Source organism: Carettochelys insculpta, chromosome 2 (assembly GCF_033958435.1).
Source record: "Carettochelys insculpta isolate YL-2023 chromosome 2, ASM3395843v1, whole genome shotgun sequence".
In the NCBI taxonomy this organism is placed as follows: Eukaryota; Metazoa; Chordata; order Testudines; family Carettochelyidae; genus Carettochelys; species Carettochelys insculpta.
The window spans coordinates 207,482,725-207,502,639 of NC_134138.1; the positions used below are offsets into that span (position 1 = coordinate 207,482,725).

General features: G+C 46.6%; 2 protein-coding genes across 13 annotated transcripts in view; one reads left to right on the forward strand and one right to left on the reverse strand.

Annotated features, from left to right (window-relative positions):
* THRB (thyroid hormone receptor beta) overlaps positions 1-15,831 on the forward strand; it is a 300,896-nt gene extending 285,065 nt beyond the window's left edge. For all 10 annotated transcript variants that reach the window (XM_074984450.1, XM_074984449.1, XM_074984451.1 and 7 more), the window contains 2 exons: positions 2,473-2,731; positions 13,809-15,831. In XM_074984450.1, coding sequence (XP_074840551.1) covers positions 2,473-2,731; positions 13,809-14,050 — 501 coding nt within the window. In that variant the 3' untranslated portion in view covers positions 14,051-15,831. The remainder of the gene's footprint in view (positions 1-2,472; positions 2,732-13,808) is intronic.
* On the reverse strand, positions 6,901-13,132 carry LOC142007886 (uncharacterized). Of its 3 annotated transcripts, none has more exons than XM_074984457.1 (3): positions 12,455-13,132; positions 10,932-10,980; positions 6,901-7,121 (listed from the first exon to the last, which is right to left on the reverse strand). In XM_074984457.1, the coding sequence occupies exons 1-3, from the start codon at positions 12,857-12,859 to the stop codon at positions 6,901-6,903; spliced, it is 675 nt and encodes a 224-aa protein (XP_074840558.1). In that variant the 5' UTR covers positions 12,860-13,132. The 3 variants fall into 3 exon arrangements, 1 of the variants encoding a protein (XP_074840558.1); XR_012644022.1 differs by having other exon boundaries at positions 6,925-7,121; positions 10,932-11,100; XR_012644021.1 differs by lacking the exon at positions 12,455-13,132 and adding an exon at positions 11,204-12,433 and having other exon boundaries at positions 6,986-7,121; positions 10,932-11,100.
* Positions 15,832-19,915: the final 4,084 nt, after the last annotated feature.

Genomic DNA, 19,915 nt, shown 5'->3' on the forward strand with positions numbered 1-19,915 from the left:
TTTTATAATTTCTTTCTTTCTCCTTGTTTTTCATTCTACTTCTCTCCTTCCTTACTGGGTCTGAGCAGCCTAACAGCAGAACTTCCTTTGGGAAGCTACACTGCCACTTTCCTTGTGGTGTCCATGTCTGTGCAACTGCTGATTTTGATGCAGAAGGAAACTGCCCTACCCTGACCAGGATGTGTCATTTTCCTCATGTGACTATAACTTGAGACCTGACACTGGTAGCACTGCAAAACTCACCATGCAATCATTGTCAATTTCTGTTTTCCATCAGCTTCATGTTTAAAACTCTTCTCCCACAGAACACTGCTTTTGCCTCTGTTAGCCAATTGTCCATCATCCACCCTGTACATTTTTTTTACCAGATTAACTGTAATCATTATGTGAGTGAGTGCACAACTGCCAAAAACAACATATTTACATCACTTGAGATTTAAAGTGAAAAAAAAATCATAGTATCCTGACATGAACCAGAAATGAACTAGATTTTCTCCCTTCTAGAACCCAATGAGGATTTAGTTTCATTGTCCCACAACTATGTTTGTCACGTTTGCTGTTGACTTATAGTGACATCTTCAAAATGGTCTTGGAGATTTCACTCTTCTTTCATTATCATTTATTTATGTACCTAGATAGTTTTCTAGAAATGCTGAAAAGGACACCCAGTCCTATTATGCAGGCACCCTAGCGATGACAGATAAATACAACCTAAGTGGAACAATTCAGGAACTACCTTCAACAAACACTGCTCAAATAGTTCCCCATCTTTAGCATTACAGTTCCCTCTTGCTGCCTGCTGTCCCTCCCATGCATTTGCAAACCCTGGGAAAAAGACAAGCCTTGCAACTTGCTTTGAAGATAATGATCCAAATTCTGCTGTCGGTCACACAAGTATAATGTTGGAGTAGTACCGCTAAAGGCAGCTGAGTTACAGTTCTATAGCTGAAAGCAGAATCTCTGGCTCATTGTCTCTTCTTAAATGCTGGTACTTGATGGTTTCCAAAGTATTACAGGGGGATATTTCAAAAGTGACTAAAGAAATAAAGAGCACAAATCCCATTTGCTTAGGCATTTTTCAAAATCTCCGGTAGAGACAACTTTTATTTTTACTTTTTTTTCGTAAAATACAGCCCATGATTATGGATCTTTGTATGTGTGGTCTTCCCCCATTCCACCCTCACTTCCCAGTCTTGGGTCAGAAAAGTAAGAGGCGTGGTTTTGCTGTGACCAGAGAAATAATTGATAGTATTAGTTAATTGATCCAACCCTATAAAATGCTTTGCAAATGGAGCAGAGAGTTAGAAAAATTTTTGGGCCAGCTTTTCAAACCTGCTCAGCACTGAGCTGCCCTCACTGAGAACAGCCGTGCTGAAAATCAGATCCCTGCATTTTCGTGCCTTCACAGGAGCTGAGGTCTTCTGAAATTCTGACCCATTAGTCAGAATTATAATGCTTCATTAGTGCTTCATTATAATGATTAGCAAAAAGAACGAGGGGTTACCAAATGAAATTCATGGGTAGCAGGTCTGGAACTAAGAAAACAGCGTTTTTCTTCTCACAGTGCATGGCTGGCCTGTGGAACTCCTTGCCAGAGGAGGTTGTGAAGACCGAGCCTTTAACAGGGTTCAAAAAAGAGCTAGATAAATTAATGGAGGTTAGGTCCATCAATGGCTATTAGCCAGGATGGGTAGGAATGGTGTCCCTAGCATCTGTTTGTTCACAGGTTGGAAATGGATGACAGGGAAGGCATCAGTTGATGATTGCCTGGTCTGTTCACTCCCTCTGGGGCATCTGGCGTTTGCCACTGTCAGAGGACAGGATACTGGCCTAGATGGACCTTTGGTTTGACCCAGTATACTTGTTTGTATATATTAATTTCCAGTGGGAACTGGGTGGAATGAACCCAATCAGGGGGATGGCCAAACATGCAGGAGACAGGATGATTAGCTTTCAGGGTGTGCCATTCATACTTGCAGGCCCACAACAACAATTTGGGCAGAAATCACAGACCCAACCACAAAGAACACCCTCGCCCCCAGCCAGAGAATCCCTGGACTGGCCAGTCCAGCCCCAGCCCCTACCTTCCCTTCCCTGGACCCAATCATCCAGGGCCAAGTAACCCTGCTCTGGAACCTGTATGGGGCATTTCAAAAGCATTTTTCGATCAAGGGACACTCTTTGACAGAGATATGGTGGCAATGACTGGAGCCCCCACGCCTCTTTAAATTGCTGGGGCCCTAGACAAGTGCTGCATTTGCCCCTCTACCCCACCACCCCCTCAGCAGGCCTGCATACTTTGGAGTATTTAGTCATTCAGCTGTAGGACGTGTAACAGTGTTAACTGTGTGTCTAACACCCCTGGATTTTTACTGAGTAGCAGAGCATGGATTTTACCTTATTTCCAAACTAAACTTGCTTGAAAAAGCTGGTTAGTGCAGACTGTCCCATTCTCCTTTGTAATCTCTGCAGCTGCCATGTGAAGACCAGATCATCCTTTTGAAAGGTTGCTGTATGGAGATTATGTCCCTCCGAGCAGCAGTGCGCTATGACCCCGAGAGTGAGACTTTAACGCTAAACGGGGAGATGGCCGTGACGAGGGGCCAGCTGAAAAACGGGGGTCTTGGTGTAGTGTCTGATGCCATCTTCGACCTGGGCATGTCGCTGTCTTCATTTAACCTGGATGACACAGAGGTCGCCCTGCTCCAGGCTGTGCTGCTCATGTCATCAGGTGAGATCAAGACTGTAGGGGCACCACCAGAGCTTTTGTAACCATCCCTGGTTCATAGTCTTGTTCATTGTCTCTCTGCAGCAAATTTCTCTCTAAAAGAAACACAGGGAGGATTTTAAACGTGGGAGCACTGACTGAGGCATCACTAGGATGGTGCAGCCGGAGTGCTTGGTTACTGAATCACTTTGGGGCCAAGAAACTGTTGGGAGAAGCATGACATGACAAAACACCTTCTGTTAGATGAAAGTGGCTTTGGTCTCAGACCACATCCAAATATCGCAGAGCTCTGGGGTGGGTTGATTGCTGCAGAGGAATCTGTGAGGTAGCTGAGTCTGGGCCGATATTTCCTGGCTTACAAATAGAGTCCATCATCAGCCATCTGCGGGGCAAGTTCTCGAATTGTCCTGCCCTTTTCCTCCAGCCCAGGGTGCTGTAACGTGTGGGACTGAGAATATCCTTCGTTGCAAGTTGGCCATCAGTTTCACAGGTTTACTTTGATCTGCCCAGTTGCTTTTCTTCGTTCCATGCCTACTAATACTGTTTGCTGCTGGGAGCCCATCCCATCAAGACTCTGCTGTGTCGCTGCTTGAAGCTCTAAAGGATGCAGGCCCATAATGTTTTCAGGCAGCTGATACAGAACATTTCACTTTGGTTTCTGGTGTGTTTCTTGCCTGCCCACCTCTGAGCAATAGTATTATAGTCCAGTGTTTCTCAACCTTTAATTTTTTTTTTAACAAAGTACCCCTTTTTTCAGAAAAAATATTGTAAGTACCCCCAGACTTCTCTCACATACCCCTAAGGGTATGCATGCCACTTGTTGAGAAACATGGTCCTAAGGTCTTGAAACAAGTGCCATGCAACCTTTCAGATTACTGTACCCTTTTCAGGCGTCAGATTTGTTTTGCATACCCCCAAGTTACACCTCACGTAAAAGCTGCTTACTTACAACAAACGTGCAAAAATAGCACAGAAGACTACTACTGAAAACTTGCTGACTTTCTAAACTCTTACTGTCAGGTAAATAAACGGGAATACAGCTATGGTACATATATTTCAGTGCAAGGCCTATGAAGCACTAGAAACAAGCCATTATCTGAATGAAGTTTTAGATTGTGCTGACTTTACTAGTGTTTTTTCTGTAGCCCATTGTAAAACTAGGCAGATATCTAGATGACTTGATGTATCCGCTGGAGTACCTCGATGTACCCACCAAGGGTGCTCATACCCCTGGTTGAGAGGCACTCTTATAGTCGATATATTGCATAGTAGGTATTTGTAAGCTGTGCCAGCCCTACAGGAGGATCCTGTTTTGGGGCAGTGGTAGACCTGGAAAATTATGGGGGAGCAGGGGTTGAGGCCACTTTACGCACTGAGTAGTGAACAGTAGTAGTAGTAGGGATTTATATTCACCTTCCTGATTATCTGCATTCATTTGACATATCCACTGAAAACATCTGTGTCTCTGTTTATTTTCCAAAACCTTGGTAGGTAAAACAGTGATTTCAGAAGGCGTTTCTGTAAGAACGTCTTCCCTGTAAATGAACTTTCAGTGTTTTCTTGTAAAGAAGACATTTTCGCAGCCAGGCAGATGCATTGCTCCGATGCTGATTTGGAGGGAGGAACATTGTCGGCCAAATTGCCAGCACCACCAAGGGCAGACCACAGGTGTTGCTGAAAGCCTGCTTACCTTGTGCCTTCCCAGTGTCTCTTCTATCCCATTTTCAGGAATGTAAACCCACGGCCCATTTTACTTCCTAGGTGCCAAGTCCCAGCCAACTTTGGTTGAAAAACTATAAGACTTTGTTGAGAGAAACTTCATTAGCTAGGTGGTTAATCTGAGGCTGTGTCTACACTACAAAGAAATTTTGAAAGGGGGAACATCGAAAATCAAAATCGAAATAAGGGATTTTGAAATAGTGCAGCTACACACACAAAACGGATTGCTGTACCGATCCGCTGTTTCGAAAGAACACCCCCCCCATTGCTTGGAAAGAGAGCGTCCACACAGAAACACGGGCTCTTTAGAAATAAGCAGCTTGGAAACACCATGCGTGGCGTCACGTGGCCAGCAAGCCCTTCCAGGTCCTGCAGCCACCTTAAAGGGCCCCTGCCAAACACACCCACCCTGCACACACAGAGCACCGCAGAGCAGTACACAGCACTGCATGGACCGTGCTCCAAGAACAGGAGGAGAATGGAGCACCAGCAGCTGCCTGAGGCCGATACCTCCACCCACACCAGGACCCAGGGGGTGATCGCCATCCTGGGTGTGGTGGATGCCCTGGGGCCCAGCTACCTCCCCACTGGGGTCCTGCAGGCCCTGGCAACAGGGCAACCACTGCTTCCCATCCCCCGCCCCCCACAGCACCTCTGAAGCCACCCCAGCAGTGGGGACTGGTGTGGGAGGCTGGTACTGGGCCAGTGGGACAATGAAAGGCGGCTCGAGAACTTTGGAATGACAAAGCAGACATGCATGGAGCTGTGCCAATGGCTAACACCTGCCCTGCAGCACGTGGACACCTGCATGCGGCCTGAGCTCCCAGTCGAGAAGTGTGCGGGGATCGCCCTCTGGAAGCTCATCACCCCAGACAGCCACCTTTCAGTGAGGCACCAATTCGGGGTGGGCAAGGCCACCGTCGGAGCCGTCCTCCTGGAGGTAAGTCAGGCCAGGGCCCCACACACACTCCTGGAAGCGGGGGCCGAGGGCCCCTGTGTGGGGAGCCTGCAGGGGAAGGGGGAGGGAGGCCCCCTGATGTGCAGGCCCCCTGATGTGCAGGCCCCACATGTCGGTGCCCCCTTTCTACAGGTGGTCCAGGCCATCAACTGCATCATCCTGCGGAGGGCCATCCACCTCATCAACTTGGATAACGCCATGACAGGATTTGCTGCCCTCGGTTTCCCAAACTGCTTTGGCGCACTCAATGTCATGCACATAGCTATCCACTCCCCAGACCACAGCGTGGGACGCTACATAAACGGCAAGGGGTACCACTTGGTAGTGCTCCAAGCGCTCATTGATGCCCAGGGCTGGTTCTGTGACATTTGAGTGGGCTGGTCTGGGCGAGCCCATGATGCCTGGATATTATGCAACTCCTGGCTGGGGCGGCACATAGAGGATGGCACCTACATCCCTGCCTGGCAGCTCCCCGTGGGGGACACAATGATGCCACCATGCATAGTGGCTGGTGGGGCGTACCCTTTGCAACCATGGCTGATGCGCCCCTACACTGGACACACCACTGCCAGCCAGGACACTTTTAACAACCGCCTGAACCACGCCCGCAACACTGTAGAGTGGGCCTTCGGATGCCTCAAGGGGCGTTTCCGATGCTTGAATGCACGGCTGGATGTCAGCCTGCCCAGCGTCCCCGGGGTGGTCGCAGCCTGTTGTGCTCTGCACGATATAGTGGACGGCAGGCACAAGCAGTACATGCCGGGGTGGGCTACGGACCACAGCCCTGGCTATGAGCAGCCATCCACAGCCCCGTGCCGCCAGGCACATCGCGACAGGGTTAGGGTCTGGGAAGCTCTCCGGGAGGCCTTTGAGCGGGAGCCACACTGACCCCCACCTGGCACTCTGGCTCACACCCACCCTATAGCATGCCCCCTCCACACACGGGGACACCGGGATGCACAAAAAAGGGTGTAATAACTGGGAGCCAACTATACATATAAATAAACAGCACTGGTAAATATGATGTGTGGTCTTCCTAACTGGGAGCTAAATATGGGGGAGAATGGAGCAGAACTATATACAATGCAGGGGGGCATGCCCCCTTGGGTGGGGCCACAGGCACAGGTGGGCCTAGTCCCCCACAGGGGTGGGGGTGAGACCCCTGGTGGGTACGGGGGCCCCTGCCACCCCGGGTGCGGGGGCCCTGTCAGGGCCAGGAGAGGGCTGGCAGGATGGGGAGGTCTGATCGTCCAGGGCTAGGGGACGGGTTTGGCTGGGTGAGTTAGTGGGGGACAGAGTGCTGGGGGTGGCTGGAGGGGAAAGCCTCCCCCAGGCTCGCACTGGCAATCAGCCAGTGGCCCAGGGTGAGCCGGGTGGACGGGCTGAGGGTGGGTGGGATAAGGGCAGTGGGAGTGGGTTCGAGGGCGGCAGGGGGTGCCAGCTGGAGGGCTAGCCGTCTGAGAGCTGCGGCCCCCTTGGCCCAGACCTTCCTCCGTCAGGCCCTGTCCTCCCGCTCCATCTGCAGCCACTCCTGGAGCACGGCGATCTGCTCCCAGATGGCTGCAGTGTGGGCCTCCGCTGCCTCCTGTGGGTCATAATGACGGTGTCGTTGGGCCCTCCGGGGCTGGGCAGGCGGCACCCTGGGCGATGGGGAGGAGGGTTCTCGGGCTCCATCAGATGGTGGTGCGGGTGTGGTCCAGCCCTCAGAGGATGATGCTGTGGAGACACAAGGGGGAGAGAGGCCACCCGTCAGTGCTGTCACCTGGGCCCAGGGGCTCCACCCCCACCATCCCCCGACCATCCCCCGAGGTGGCGCCTCCCCTGCCAACCCCCCATTGGGGTTCCCATGTGCTTGCTGGGACTGCATCTGTGGAGCGACTGCTGGCTGCGGCCTGGCCCCCACATCCCTTCCTGGTCAGGAGGGCTGGGGTGCTGTCCATGGGCACAGGTGCTGTATGGCACCACGCCTGGGTCTGGGATGGGGCAGGGGAAAGTGAGATAGGCTCCTCCTCCAGGCTGCCTGATCCACCCATTACCTGCCTGAGGCTCTGGAGAAAAGGTCCGAGGACACCAGCCTCAAGGGGGCCTGGCTGGAGGTACCGGAGCTGACGGCAATCATGAGCCGCCCCCCCCCGCCCCGCCCGCCTCCGAGTCGCTCCGTGGCTCCGCCTGTGTGGTCTAGCTCAATGATCCCAGCTGGTCGTGTGGGTCCATCTTCCGGTCGGTGTCAGGCCCGCCTGTGTCAACCACCACCAACAGCCTGGGGACATTCTTCGGGCTGAGGAGCTGTTCCAATGCCCAGTAGTGTGGGCATCTCGGGCTGGCCCCTGCCCCCAGTCGCCTGCGGGTGTCCCTGGCCTGGCTATCAGCCTGCCTCAGCTCCTTAACCTTCGATTGGACCTGATCGGGCATGCACTGGGGATGTCCCCACCTCCACAGCCCCAGTGACAACCGCTTGAAGGCAACTGTGTTGCGGGGCTGCCCAGTGCCATGCAGCAGCACCTCCTCCGCCCAGAGGCCAAGGCGGTCTTTTACCTTGGCCTCTGTTCAGGAGGGTCTGCTCCTTTTCTAGCCCCGGCTCTCCTCCGGTGACCCCTCGGGCTGGGAGGTGGGGGCCTCCTGGGGGTCCCTGGAGTGTGGGGGGCTCACCATCCAGCTGGTGGACTGTGTGGCGCATCTGTCTGGGCTGCTGGAGCATTTGCCAAGCAGAGCTCATGCTCCTCAGGCCCTGGGCACGCTCACAGCTTCCTGCATAGGGTTTCCAGGGCCATGAGGCTTTAAGGGCTGACCCGGGGACCACAGAGCCCCGCTGTGGCTTGCTAGTGTGTCTCCGCACTCCCTGAAGCCACTACCATGGCGGACCTGCAATTTCAAAATTGCAGCCTGGATCATCTACACATGCCCTATTTCAAAATTTGGTTGCGAAAGGGGGCGCTCTTCCCGATCTCGGATGGGAAGAGCAGTTTCGAAATTCATGCCCCTTTTCGCTGTAAACAATTTTGAAAGCGGCTGTTGGGCATGTAGGCTCTCCGAAGCCTCTTTTGAAATTGGGCCTCCTGTCTAAATTAATTTTGAAACAAGGAGTTAATGTAGACGCACCCTGATGGTTAAGCTTAGTCTCTGAAAAACATCTTATGATTTTGCTTTTATGTAACCACTTGTTTCCAATATTCTTACTTGCCATCTCCTGAAGCTCTAGACTTTAGTAATAAACTTATTCTTGTTTTCACTATAAATATATCTCAGTGTGACATTAAGTAAAATAATAGTCCTGAGCTGAATCTTATAAGCTGTTGTGCATACTGTTCCCATTGGGAAGCAGGCATAACATTTCTCTCAGTAGTTAGGGAATGGATATCACAGGGAAATGTTTCTAAGGGGTTTCAGGATGGGGGTGCACCTGTTGTTAACCTGTAAGGCACAATTAGGGCTGACACAGCACAGAGGAGAATCACAGAACACTAGAACTAGACAGGACCTCAAGAGGTCAAATCCCGTTCCCTGCTCTCTTGGCAGGACCAAACACCATCTAGACCATCCCTGATAGGTGTATCTCTAACCTGCTTTTATGTCTCCAGCAATGGAGATTCCACAATTTCCCTAGGTAACTTAATCCAACGTCTAACCACCCTGCCAGTTAGGAATTATTTCCTAATGTCTAATCGAAACTTCCCTTGCTGCAGTTTAAGCCCATTGTTCCTTGTCGTATCCTCAGAGGCCAAGGAGAACAATTTTTCTCCCTCCTCCTTGTAATCATCTTTGAGGTACTTTAAAACCACTATCATGTCCCCTCTAAGTCTTCTCTTTTCTAAATTTAACAAACCCAGTTCTTTCAGTCTTCACTTGTAGCTCATGTTCTCTAGACCTTTAATCATTCTTGTTGCTCTTCTCTGGACCTTCTCCAGGTTCTCCACATTTCTTGAAATGTGGTGCCCAGAACTGTTCACAATACTCCAGTTGAGACCTAATGAGCTCTGAGTAGAGCAGAAGAATGACCTCTGGTGTCTTGCTCTCAACACTCCTGTTAATGTGTCCCAGAATCATGTTTTATTTTTTTGCAGCAGCATTGCACTGTTGACTCATATTTAGTTTGTGGTCCTCTATGACCCCTAAATCCCTTTCTGCAGGACTCCTTCCTAGACAGTCGCGTCCAATTCTGTATGTACAAAGCTGACTGTTTCTTCCGAAGTGGAGTACTTTGCACATGTCCTTATTAAACTTCATCCTGTTTACCTCAGACCATTTCTCCAGTTTGTCCAGATCATTTTGAATTATGAGCCTATCCTTGAAAGCAGTTGCAGCCCCTCTCAGCTTGGTATCATCTGCAAAGTTAATAACCATACTCTCTATGCCAATATCTAAATCACTGATGAAGATATTGAATAGAACTCATCCCAAAACAGATCCCTGTGAAACCCCACTTGTTATGCCCTTCCAGCATGACTTTGAACCACTAATAACTACTCTCTGAGAATGTTCATGCAGCTAGTTATGCAACCACCTTTTAGTGGCCCCATCTAAGTTGTATTTGCCTAGTTTATTGATAAGAAGATCATGCAAGACTGTGTCAAATGCCTTCCCAAAGTCTAGGTATACCACATCCACCGCCTCTCCCTTATCCACAAGACTTGTTATCCTCTCAAAAAAGGCTATCAGATTGGTCTGGCATGATTTGTTCTTTAGAAATCCATGCTGGCTGTTTCCTATAACCTTATTTTCATCCAAAAGTTTGGAGATGGATTCCTTAATTATTTGTTCCATTATCTTTCCCAGCACGGAAGTTAAACTGACTGGTCTGTAGTTTTCTGGGTTGTTATTTTTCACCTTTTTATGGATGGGCACTATATTTGCCCTTTTTCAGTCTTCTGGAATCTTTCCTGACTTCCAGGACTTTTCGAAGATGGCAGCTAAAGGCTCAGAAACCTCCTCTATCAGCTCCTTAAGTATTCTAGGAAGTATTTCATCAGGTCCTGGTGACTTGCAGACATCTAATTTTTCTAAGTAATTTTTAACTTGTTCTTTTTGTATTTTATGCTCTAAACTTATCCCCTTCCCAGCTGCATGCATTATGTTAGGCATTTCTGCATCAGCCTTTGTGATGAAGACTGAAACAAAGAAGTCATTAAGCACCTCTGCCATTTCCAAGTTTCCTAATATTGTTTCTCCCTCCTCACTGAGTAGTGGGCCTACCCTGTCCTTGGTCTTCTTCTTGCTTCTAATATATTTATAGAATGACTTCTTGTTACCCTGTATGTCTTTGGGTGGCTACAAGGGTGGTGATGTTAGAAAGCTGACATCTAGATAAGCATTCATTATCTGTACTCTTGAGACAGGCTGTCTGTGGCTTGTTTTGCCTCTTTGCTGCTTCCCTGTTGACTTCACCTTTCTGCATAGACTTCATATGTAAATGGACATCCATTGTATTGGCTTATATTGTTTGATTTACATCCTGGGAGAAGACCAGTGAATAAATATCTCCTTGTCCAACCAAAAACCAGTTATTTCACCTCTGCTGCTGGCTAATACCTTGATGCAGACTCTGCAAGCATATCTTCAGAATCTGTATCTTCAGAATCTAGAAATGACATGAGATCGTTTGGTGAACTAGAATGTACATATCAGACTCAGTGCATTCCTGTATCCATCTTGCCAGCTGGCACTGAGGGAATCTTGGGTCATACTTGTATAGCTGCCACTGAAAGAGAAAACAAAGACAGGAGAGAATTGTAATTTAGAGGGGGAAGGAGAGAATTTTGATAATGGCAGTTTTTATTCATAGTTATTTGTAATGCAGAAACACCTGCAGGCCTTAGCTGTGATCAGGGCTCCATTATGCTAGGCAATTGTAGCCAACCAGGCTCGAGTTCCCCAGAGATGAGGCTGCACCCAGAAGGCGAGTGCTATATTTGGTTTATTGAAAGCGCGTGACACCCGCGGCGGGAGCCCCGGAGACACCGCAGTCACCCGTGGGGGAAAACCTGACGCGCCAGAGCTTCGCTCGGGGAGAGGCTCCGTAACAGGCCTCCTAACACTAGCTGATAAAGCTGAGCTCATTAACATAAGATTGCCTAAAATTGCCTATGCGTTTCTTATCCCTATCTCTTGTGGCCTACGGCCAGCGTAGCCTTGAAATCTTGGCAAGCACGGCTTGTTCTGCAGCTGTTCCCATGGCAGTTTGTAGTTTTTACCTTGCACAGGCTGGTCTGTTTAGATTCTTCTGAGGATTCACAGAGGGGTCGATCTGCTCTCATGAGACCGTTACAAACTCTTCTCGCACCCTACACTCCTCCCCGCGACCCCTTTGTGAACGCCAAGGCTAGTAGGAATCAAGTGAGGTGGCTGATGCTCTTCTGGCAACACAGTGTGCACCTGCGGAACAGACTTGACAACAGCATATGAGAGCAGTGAAAGCAAAGTTAAAAGTAATGGTTCCCAGGAGAAGGGTGTGTGGAACAGTAAGTGTGGGGGCTCCCAAGCGCATGCACTGCTGTAAGTAGTGTTTCCACTTGAAGTGGGTAGCTGCTTGGGCCATGCCCGTATGCGCACGCTCAGAGGTATCCGTGACCCACCCCATCCCTTGCTGACACTCAGACAGAGAACAATTAGACAGGAGGGCAGATGGGAATTATGGTCTAATCCAGAAAGTTTCAACCGGTTACCTCTACCCCCCACCAGCTTGGCTGGGAGGACGGGACAGAAGGGCCCAGCCTAACCTTGGAGCTTCCTCGCACACGATGGCTTCCACTCCGAGGAATTACAATCAAGACACTCAGTTCCACGAAAGTTCAAACCGGTTACCTCTACCCCCACCAGCTTGGCTGGGAGGACGGGACAGAAGGGCCCAGCCTAACCTTGGAGCTTGCTCGCACGCGATGGCTTCCACTCCGAGGAATTACAAGCAAGACACTCAGTTCCACCCTCCCAGCACCCGGGATGACAAGGTTGTCAGGGATTCAAATTCCAGCAAGGCTCATCCCATTACAGGGTACGATAACAAAACCAGAACCAGAACCAGAACTTCCAGATTCTTTATCGAGGTAGGGGCTTACCCTATCGCAGCATGAACCCCAGGGGCCGCAGCGAAGGTAGGAGTGGATGTTGCTGTCATCAAAACAGACTGGTCCCCACTGGAAGATGTTGCTCTTGTCCCACCAATCATTGCGGTTCAGAGGGACAAACTCAATTCCCAATCTGGTAGAGGCGTTCAGCAGGGTACACATCCAGCAATCCGTGGCACCAGCGGTGGAGACGATGGACTGGATGGCATTCCTGAGGTGATGCTTAGGTATGGCAGAGGTCAGCGAGATAGTCAGGAAGATGACAAGGAGTTGAGGTGCCATGCTGTTATCTGGGTTGAAGGTAGCTGTACCGGCGTCATGCCTGCCACCTCCTGCAACTCCGGACAGTCCGCTGGGGCCGCCCAACAGGCCACCATCCGCACTACTGGCCCCCATCGCTCCGTCGAGGGCTATCCTGGCATGCGCTGCAGGGACAGTGCTGGCTTCCCTGCCTCCCCCGCTTTCGACCAAAAAGGCATCATACCTGGAGAACCCTGCTCGCTGCGCCAATTGTAGCCAACCAGACTCGGGTTCCCCAGAGACGAGGCTGCACCCAGAAGGCGAGTGCTATATTTGGTTTATTGAAAGCGCGTGACACCCGCGGCGGGAGCCCCGGAGACACCGCAGTCACCCGTGGGGGAAAACCCGACGCGCCAGAGCTTCGCTCGGGGAGAGGCTCCATAACAGGCCTCCTAACACTAGCTGATAAAGCTGAGCTCATTAACATAAGATTGCCTAAAATTGCCTATGCATTTCTTATCCCTATCTCTTGTGGCCTACGGCCAGCGTAGCCTTGAAATCTTGGCAAGCACGGCTTGTTCTGCAGCTGTTCCCATGGCAGTTTGTAGCTTTTACCTTGCACAGGCTGGTCTGTTTAGATTCTTCTGAGGATTCACAGAGGGGTCGATCTGCTCTCATGAGACCGTTACAAACTCTTCTCGCACCCTACAGCAATGAACATACCCATACCCATAATAATCTTGTGTTGGTCTGTAGCTTCACAGAAACAAGCAGTCCCATAGCACTTTAAAGACTAACAAATTTATTTATTAAGTAATGAGCTTCATGGATAAGACCTACTTCTTCAGAGTGTACCTTCTTGATTAGCTTGCATTATAATTATACTAGATAAAGGCTTGGAGGAAGAAATCATTATTATTTCTGAGGTACAGAGAGAGTAAGTGGGCAAGGTCACATGGTAAATCTATGCAAGAGCCAGGATTTGAACACAGATGTCCTGAATCTCAGTCCAGCACCTTTATGACATGGTCGTCCTTCTCTTGAATTTGATTACGAATTTATTTTTGTAAATAAATGCATCAGTCCTGTTTCTTTTTACTTACAGATCGCCCAGGTCTCCTCAGTGTTGAGAGGATAGAAAAATGTCAAGAGGGTTTCCTCCTGGCCTTTGAACACTACATTAATTACAGAAAACACCATGTTGCACACTTTTGGCCAAAACTGCTGATGAAAGTGACAGATCTGCGAATGATTGGAGCTTGCCACGCCAGCCGCTTCCTGCACATGAAGGTGGAATGCCCCACGGAACTCTTCCCCCCTTTGTTCTTGGAAGTGTTTGAGGATTAAAAGACTGGAGTGGTTCTCAGAATTCCTATGGCACTATTGGCTGTCATTTCATTCCATTGCCTAGCTCTTCTTCAGTTTGTCCGGTTTGGTTTGGTTTGGTTATTTCGTATTTCTCTCTCTCTCTCTCTCTCTCTCTCTCTCTCTGTAGTATAAACATGGATGACATTGTCCCTTTAATGCGGGTACCTGTGATGATTGCATTTTGTCCTTCAGTCCCTTGATGCAAATGCTTTGACAGGTTAACGGTGAAAAACACAAGCAAACCAATCACCAGCACTTGAGTGGTCACCAGCTCACATCCCATCAGTGCTTGGAGAAATGGGGAGATAAAATTGAAGTTGCAGAAAATAAAATAGGCCTTCAAGGCAAAGCACTTTGCCCTGCCTTTTTCCTAGTATTACCTCATTTTGCAAGCCACAAGTGAGATACTGTGTCTAGTTTTCCATGGTCTTTCTAAATGTAACCATCACCATTGTGACCTAAGAATACCATCATCACTGTGATTGCATTGCATCCTTGGGATTATTACATGAGTCATAAATATCAGTGTCCTCTGCAATCAAATCTTTTGTTCAAACATACACTAGGAACAAAGGATTGATATGTTTTCATTTATACAAAATGAGGACAAAATCCTTCAGCCCTTACTCAGTTAAAACTCCAGATGACTTCAGTGGTAGATAACTGGAATAAAGACTGAGGGCTTGATCATGTGAAGTGCTGAGCTCTTCCCAAGAGGTGCTGGGAGCCCTTAACTCAGGTTGACTTCAGGCCAGGAAGTGAAGGGGGATACCACATCAACATCCAAGTGGCAGAAAAAGGGATGGGTACACAGCAGGTCTCTGTATGCACTCGGCATTCTGCAGGAATGGGTCTTCTATCCCAACTGCAGGATTTGCCCAGCATTATTTGAAGATGCAAATGATGGCAGGGATCAAAAAAAAAAAGTGTGATGAACTCCAAATAGAATAGTAACATACCCTGTTACTAGTTATGCTCCAGACTGTATTGTAAGGTATTGAGTGTGTCTTGAGAGTAATTGCTGGTAGATGGAGATATAAAGGAAACTTCAGCATCTGTCTTAAACATATTTCTGTCTTTTTGTATCTTTTTTGATGCATTTTGATTTTGGATGGATTAAATTCTCTCTTGATTCCCTGAACTGAGCAACAAGGGATGTCCTGCTGCTGCTATCTGCAAGCACTCAGGGCTCTCATTTGAACCCTTTTCATTCTTCTGTTTCATCCATCCTCTTCACAGGGTGATTGTTTCTGAAGCTGTATAAATTTCAGACTAGGCAAGTCCTCAGGTTTATCTATAAGTGGGATGCATCAGAAGGATCATCCTCTTCCTGGCAATAGAAAAGATTTAGTTCACCTTCAAAATAATATGTTTCATTTGCCCTATGTTGCATTGTGTATTCATAAATCCATACACAAGGACAGAAACTGGAAGCTTTTTGTGCCCAACTAGAGAGGCATTATTAGAGTTGTACATACAAAGTCAAAGGTCCTAATATAGTCCCAGTTGTTTGAAAGCACAGGTAGGCTTTAATTGGGCAAAACACCAGGGCAATATGAAATTCTTTTCACCTCATAACGTGAAGAGAGCATTTGGAATACTAACGGCCACATTTTCAGTCAGGCTGAATCCCAGCCTTTTTTACTGAGGCAATTTGCAATGTGAGTTTTGAACATTAATTTTATTAATTACAGTAAACTCTTTTTTATCTGCAAAAGCAACGAGGGGTCCTGTGGCACCTTATAGACTAACAGAAATGTATGAGCATAAGCTTTCGTGGGCAAAGACCCACTTCGTCAGATGCAGGTAGTAGAAATTTGCCACTGATGAAGTGGGTCTTTGCCCACGAAAGCTTATGCTCATGCATTTCTGTTAATCTGTAAGGTGCCACAGGACCCCTCATTGCTTTTGCAGATCCACACTAACACGGCTACCCCTCTGATTCTTTTTTATCTGGCAGCCTGGGGACCAGGAGTTTGCCCGATATTCAAATATTCTGGAGAATAGAGAGGTATACCTAACAATTCATAACACTAAAAAAAACTAGATTTGATATTAAGAAACAAACAAAAATGCATTCAGAGTACTTTATTTACCAACAACAATAGTAGTGTACACAGTAAATTTATGCTGTATTTTCTGTACTTTTTTGTGTTTACTTTTACAAAATGCACTCATGGAAAATTAAACTGAAATTTACTTATGGTTAAAATGCCAGATATTCGAGAGTTCTGGATGATAGAATGTTGGACATAAAAGCATTTACTGTACATATCAGAGTACTAAAATTTGTGCCCAAAATTGTGCCCCAAATTTGTGCTCAAAATTCTATGTGGGTATGAGACACACTGCTGCCTTTTTTTTTTTTTTTTTTTGCAGGCACAAAGAAAGTCAGACCAAATGAAACTTGCCCTCAGTTATTTTTTCCCCCTGGGGCTAAAGACATCTGTTGCAGGATCCCATTCCTCCACCTTTCCTCAAAGCAAATGTTTGAATGACACTAGTCTCCAGATTGTTTTGCATACAACTTATAGTACATGATGGGATCGGGGACATCATCCGGACTATTGAGGGTTATATTTGGAAACATAACCCAAACAAAATAATAAAAATTATGAGTTCAGTCCTACAAATTCTTCCTCAGATGAGCAGTCTCAAGCAAGTCACTCAGCAGTGTGAGAACTGCTCATGCGGGTCAGGGCTCACATGAGCAGATCCTAACTGCACACATTAAAAGATATATAGTTGTGCAAATTATAAACTCCAGTTAGTTAAAATGATAGATGTCGGTAGAAATTAAATAAAATTGTTAATTTATTTTCACTTCTGTTCTCCAGATTTGGGAGCCAAATACAAATGAAACATTCAAAGCTTTTAGAGCAGTATTCTGCCCTTAGTCTTCATGGAAAACTCCCACTGATGCCCGTGAGAACCACACACATATTCTTAGGCAATATATGACTAATTTAGTGTACAAAATTTTTATCATGCTGGAAGATAGGGGAAAAACACCTTTCTTTCTGGCAGCTATCAATGTTGGCAGCTCACAATTTTGTTGCAAGTCTTGAAATAGCTGCTGTTTTTTTAAAGCTTCCCCCTCACACACACACCCCTCCCCACACACACACTTCCTAAGATCTTGTGGGTACGTGACTTTTCTAAAAAGTTTCTGATGCTGTTGGTTGTAGAAAAAAACAACTTGAAAATGTGAAACCCAAATGCTCAAAACTTTGAAGGCAAATTAGAACTCAAAATTAACAACTCTCAAGAACCCTCATGATTTGTAAGGCAATCTTGTGATTTTGCGCGTCTGGATCATGGTTTTTGACCGCCAGGGATTGGCAGTACAGAGTTGTTCAAAGCGAAGAGCCCAGGAAAGATAAGTATAGTACAAAAAACCACAAAAACAAATGATTAATCATCTGACTCAGGAAAGCTTCATCAGTCTGATCCAATACTGAGAATAAACTCATCACAGGATGGCTGCTGTTAAAATAGCTACTGATACTTCAACCTGTATCCACATGAAATCTAGCAAGCAAAGCAATGCGGTTTAAAAGTGTTATGGTGAGGAGTTTTTGTTATTGGGTGCCTGGAATTATGTTGCTGATTTGTGTTTAGATGCCCAAATAAGTGACCAATATTTACAAAATGTTGACTTCATTGGGAGCTGTAACTACTCAGTGGGGTTGTCTACACTACCACCTGCCTTCGAAGGAAGATGGTAATTCGGGTATCGGGAGTTTACTAATGAAGTGCTGTGGTGCATAATCCTGAGGAGTAAAGGGACTTCGAAGTTGCCCCAGCACTTCGAAGTACCAGCAGGTGAGCCATGGCTAGACATGTGCCGGTACTTCGAAGTTTAAAACTTCAAAGTTCTGCGGGTGGGAGGGTAATTTGCTTAACGAAGTGCTGCGTATGCACCACAGCACTTCATTAGTAAACTCCCGACACCCTAATTACCATCCTTCCTTTGAAGGAAGGTGGTAGTGTAGACAAGCCCAGTATCCTGAAAAATCAGTCCACCTCCATCTAAGTGGATTTTAGTGCCTAAAATTAGGGAACCAAGAATGAAAGCATTGGTCAGTGTTCTGAGCAAAGAGTACAGTATTTTTTTAGCCTGTTTTTATGTTAAAGGCCTGGGATCTGGCAGTAATTCATTGCCATGAATTACCAACATTTATCCATCCAAACTCAACATCTATCTCTTAGTTTAATGAAAGTGATCTGGTGACACCTACTAGGGTCTTGATTCCATACCAGTTTACATTGTCTGACTTCATTAACTTGAGTGATATTATCCCTGATTTACACCAGTGTGGCATTAGAACCTATATTAGGATCTGATCTTGCAAACACTTGCTACTGGACTTGGACTCCTGTCCTCCAGTGACTTACGCTGATGCCTGAATTTACTTATAAGAGCAGTCCCAAGTCTTTGCAGACGCAAGGCTATAAGGCTTGCTGCCATGAGTAACAGACTTTAGTGGGACTATTCCCAACAATAAGCATGACAACCTGTAGTATTTGGAGAACAGGGCCTATTGACTGAGCACAACTTTTCAGTGCAGTCCATACTCTTGTTTGATGGTACCATGTAGCTCTCATTCTTGCTCTCAGATCTAGGAATGTAGTGAGTGGAGTCTTGTATTTATGATTCTGTCTGTCAAAACCAGCGCTTTCATTGTCATCTTCACTGTTTTTCGCCCTACATAATAGATACATATGGCATCCCAACTTAGTTCTGATAGTTAAAATAGCGTAGATACAGTGTGATAATGATTTTTGTTTACACTCTGCCAAAATGTAGACTTTAGCATTAGACCTTCAAGGTCCACAATCATCTCTGAGATAAAGACTTGCTTCTTCGGAGGTTGGTGTCAGAAAGAAAAAAAAAAGTGACCAGTGGGAGAAATCAGAACTCAGCCTAGATAGGCTGTCGATCACAGGCAGATCATGTCATTGTTAGTGATGTATTTTATGCTATGGAACTCTAACCTGTGTGTGTCATATTGACTTTTAGCTGCATGAATCATAAACTATGAAAATCTTATGGTTTTGAGATGTAGCCAACATCTGTAAGGCTAAACCTTTTTCATTGACAGAATCAAAATCAGCAACCAGGGAACATTTTTCTCGCTCACTGTGAGAGCAGTTAAAAGTGTCCAGCACTTGTTTTATGTCTCGGAGCCTCAACATCAATGAAATGATAAGTTCTTAATTTGTCCTGGTATTGTAATAATATGGACCTGATTCCCAGGTGTTTCCTTTTGACGTTGCTATAATAGGATGCCTATGTAAATTTTATAGAGAGAAATTTTATTCTACTGTAATAAAGATTTATTTTCCACATAAAGATTCAAAGTAACACGAGCACACTTTTTTACAATAGAATAGCTTTGTTTTTAAAAAAAAAAAAGGTTTGGCCTTATCACAAAGTTTTACCATGTTGTGTAAATGTTTAGTAAATGCAAAAAGTGTGCATTTCTTGTGTGTATCTACATTGACTGATGTCGCCTTCAGAAGCAATATTGTGCAGGTAATATGTTTCTTGTGACGGTCCATTGCACAGTTTACCTACTTTAAAGCTAACCCTATTTATGCACAAGACAATCAAATGTAAATCTGCATCAGCTAGAGGGTGTAGATTAAATTTATGTAAATTACTGAGCACAAAGTAAAACATTAAGCGACACTTTATTTAGTTACACATTTAATGTTGGTATAGATAATATCAGGGCATGAACTAGCTGACACACTGTAATTTCTTTTTCTCTTTTCCTACTTTCTTAACTCTTCACTTTTAATTTGTTCACAGCTACACCAAATTAATTTTTCATACCA

Bases quoted from the DNA above. Each gene is read 5' to 3' on its own strand.
- LOC142007886 (XM_074984457.1), bottom strand. From the start codon at position 12,859: ATGGGGGCCAGTAGTGCGGATGGTGGCCTGTTGGGCGGCCCCAGCGGA. The intron at 10,981-12,454 runs GTAAGCCCCTAC...TGTCATTTCTAG, and splicing joins GGGGTTCATGCTGCGATAGG to ATTCTGAAGATACAGATTCT. The intron at 7,122-10,931 runs GTATTAGCCAGC...GTGTCTCCACAG, and splicing joins CTTGCAGAGTCTGCATCAAG to CATCATCCTCTGAGGGCTGG.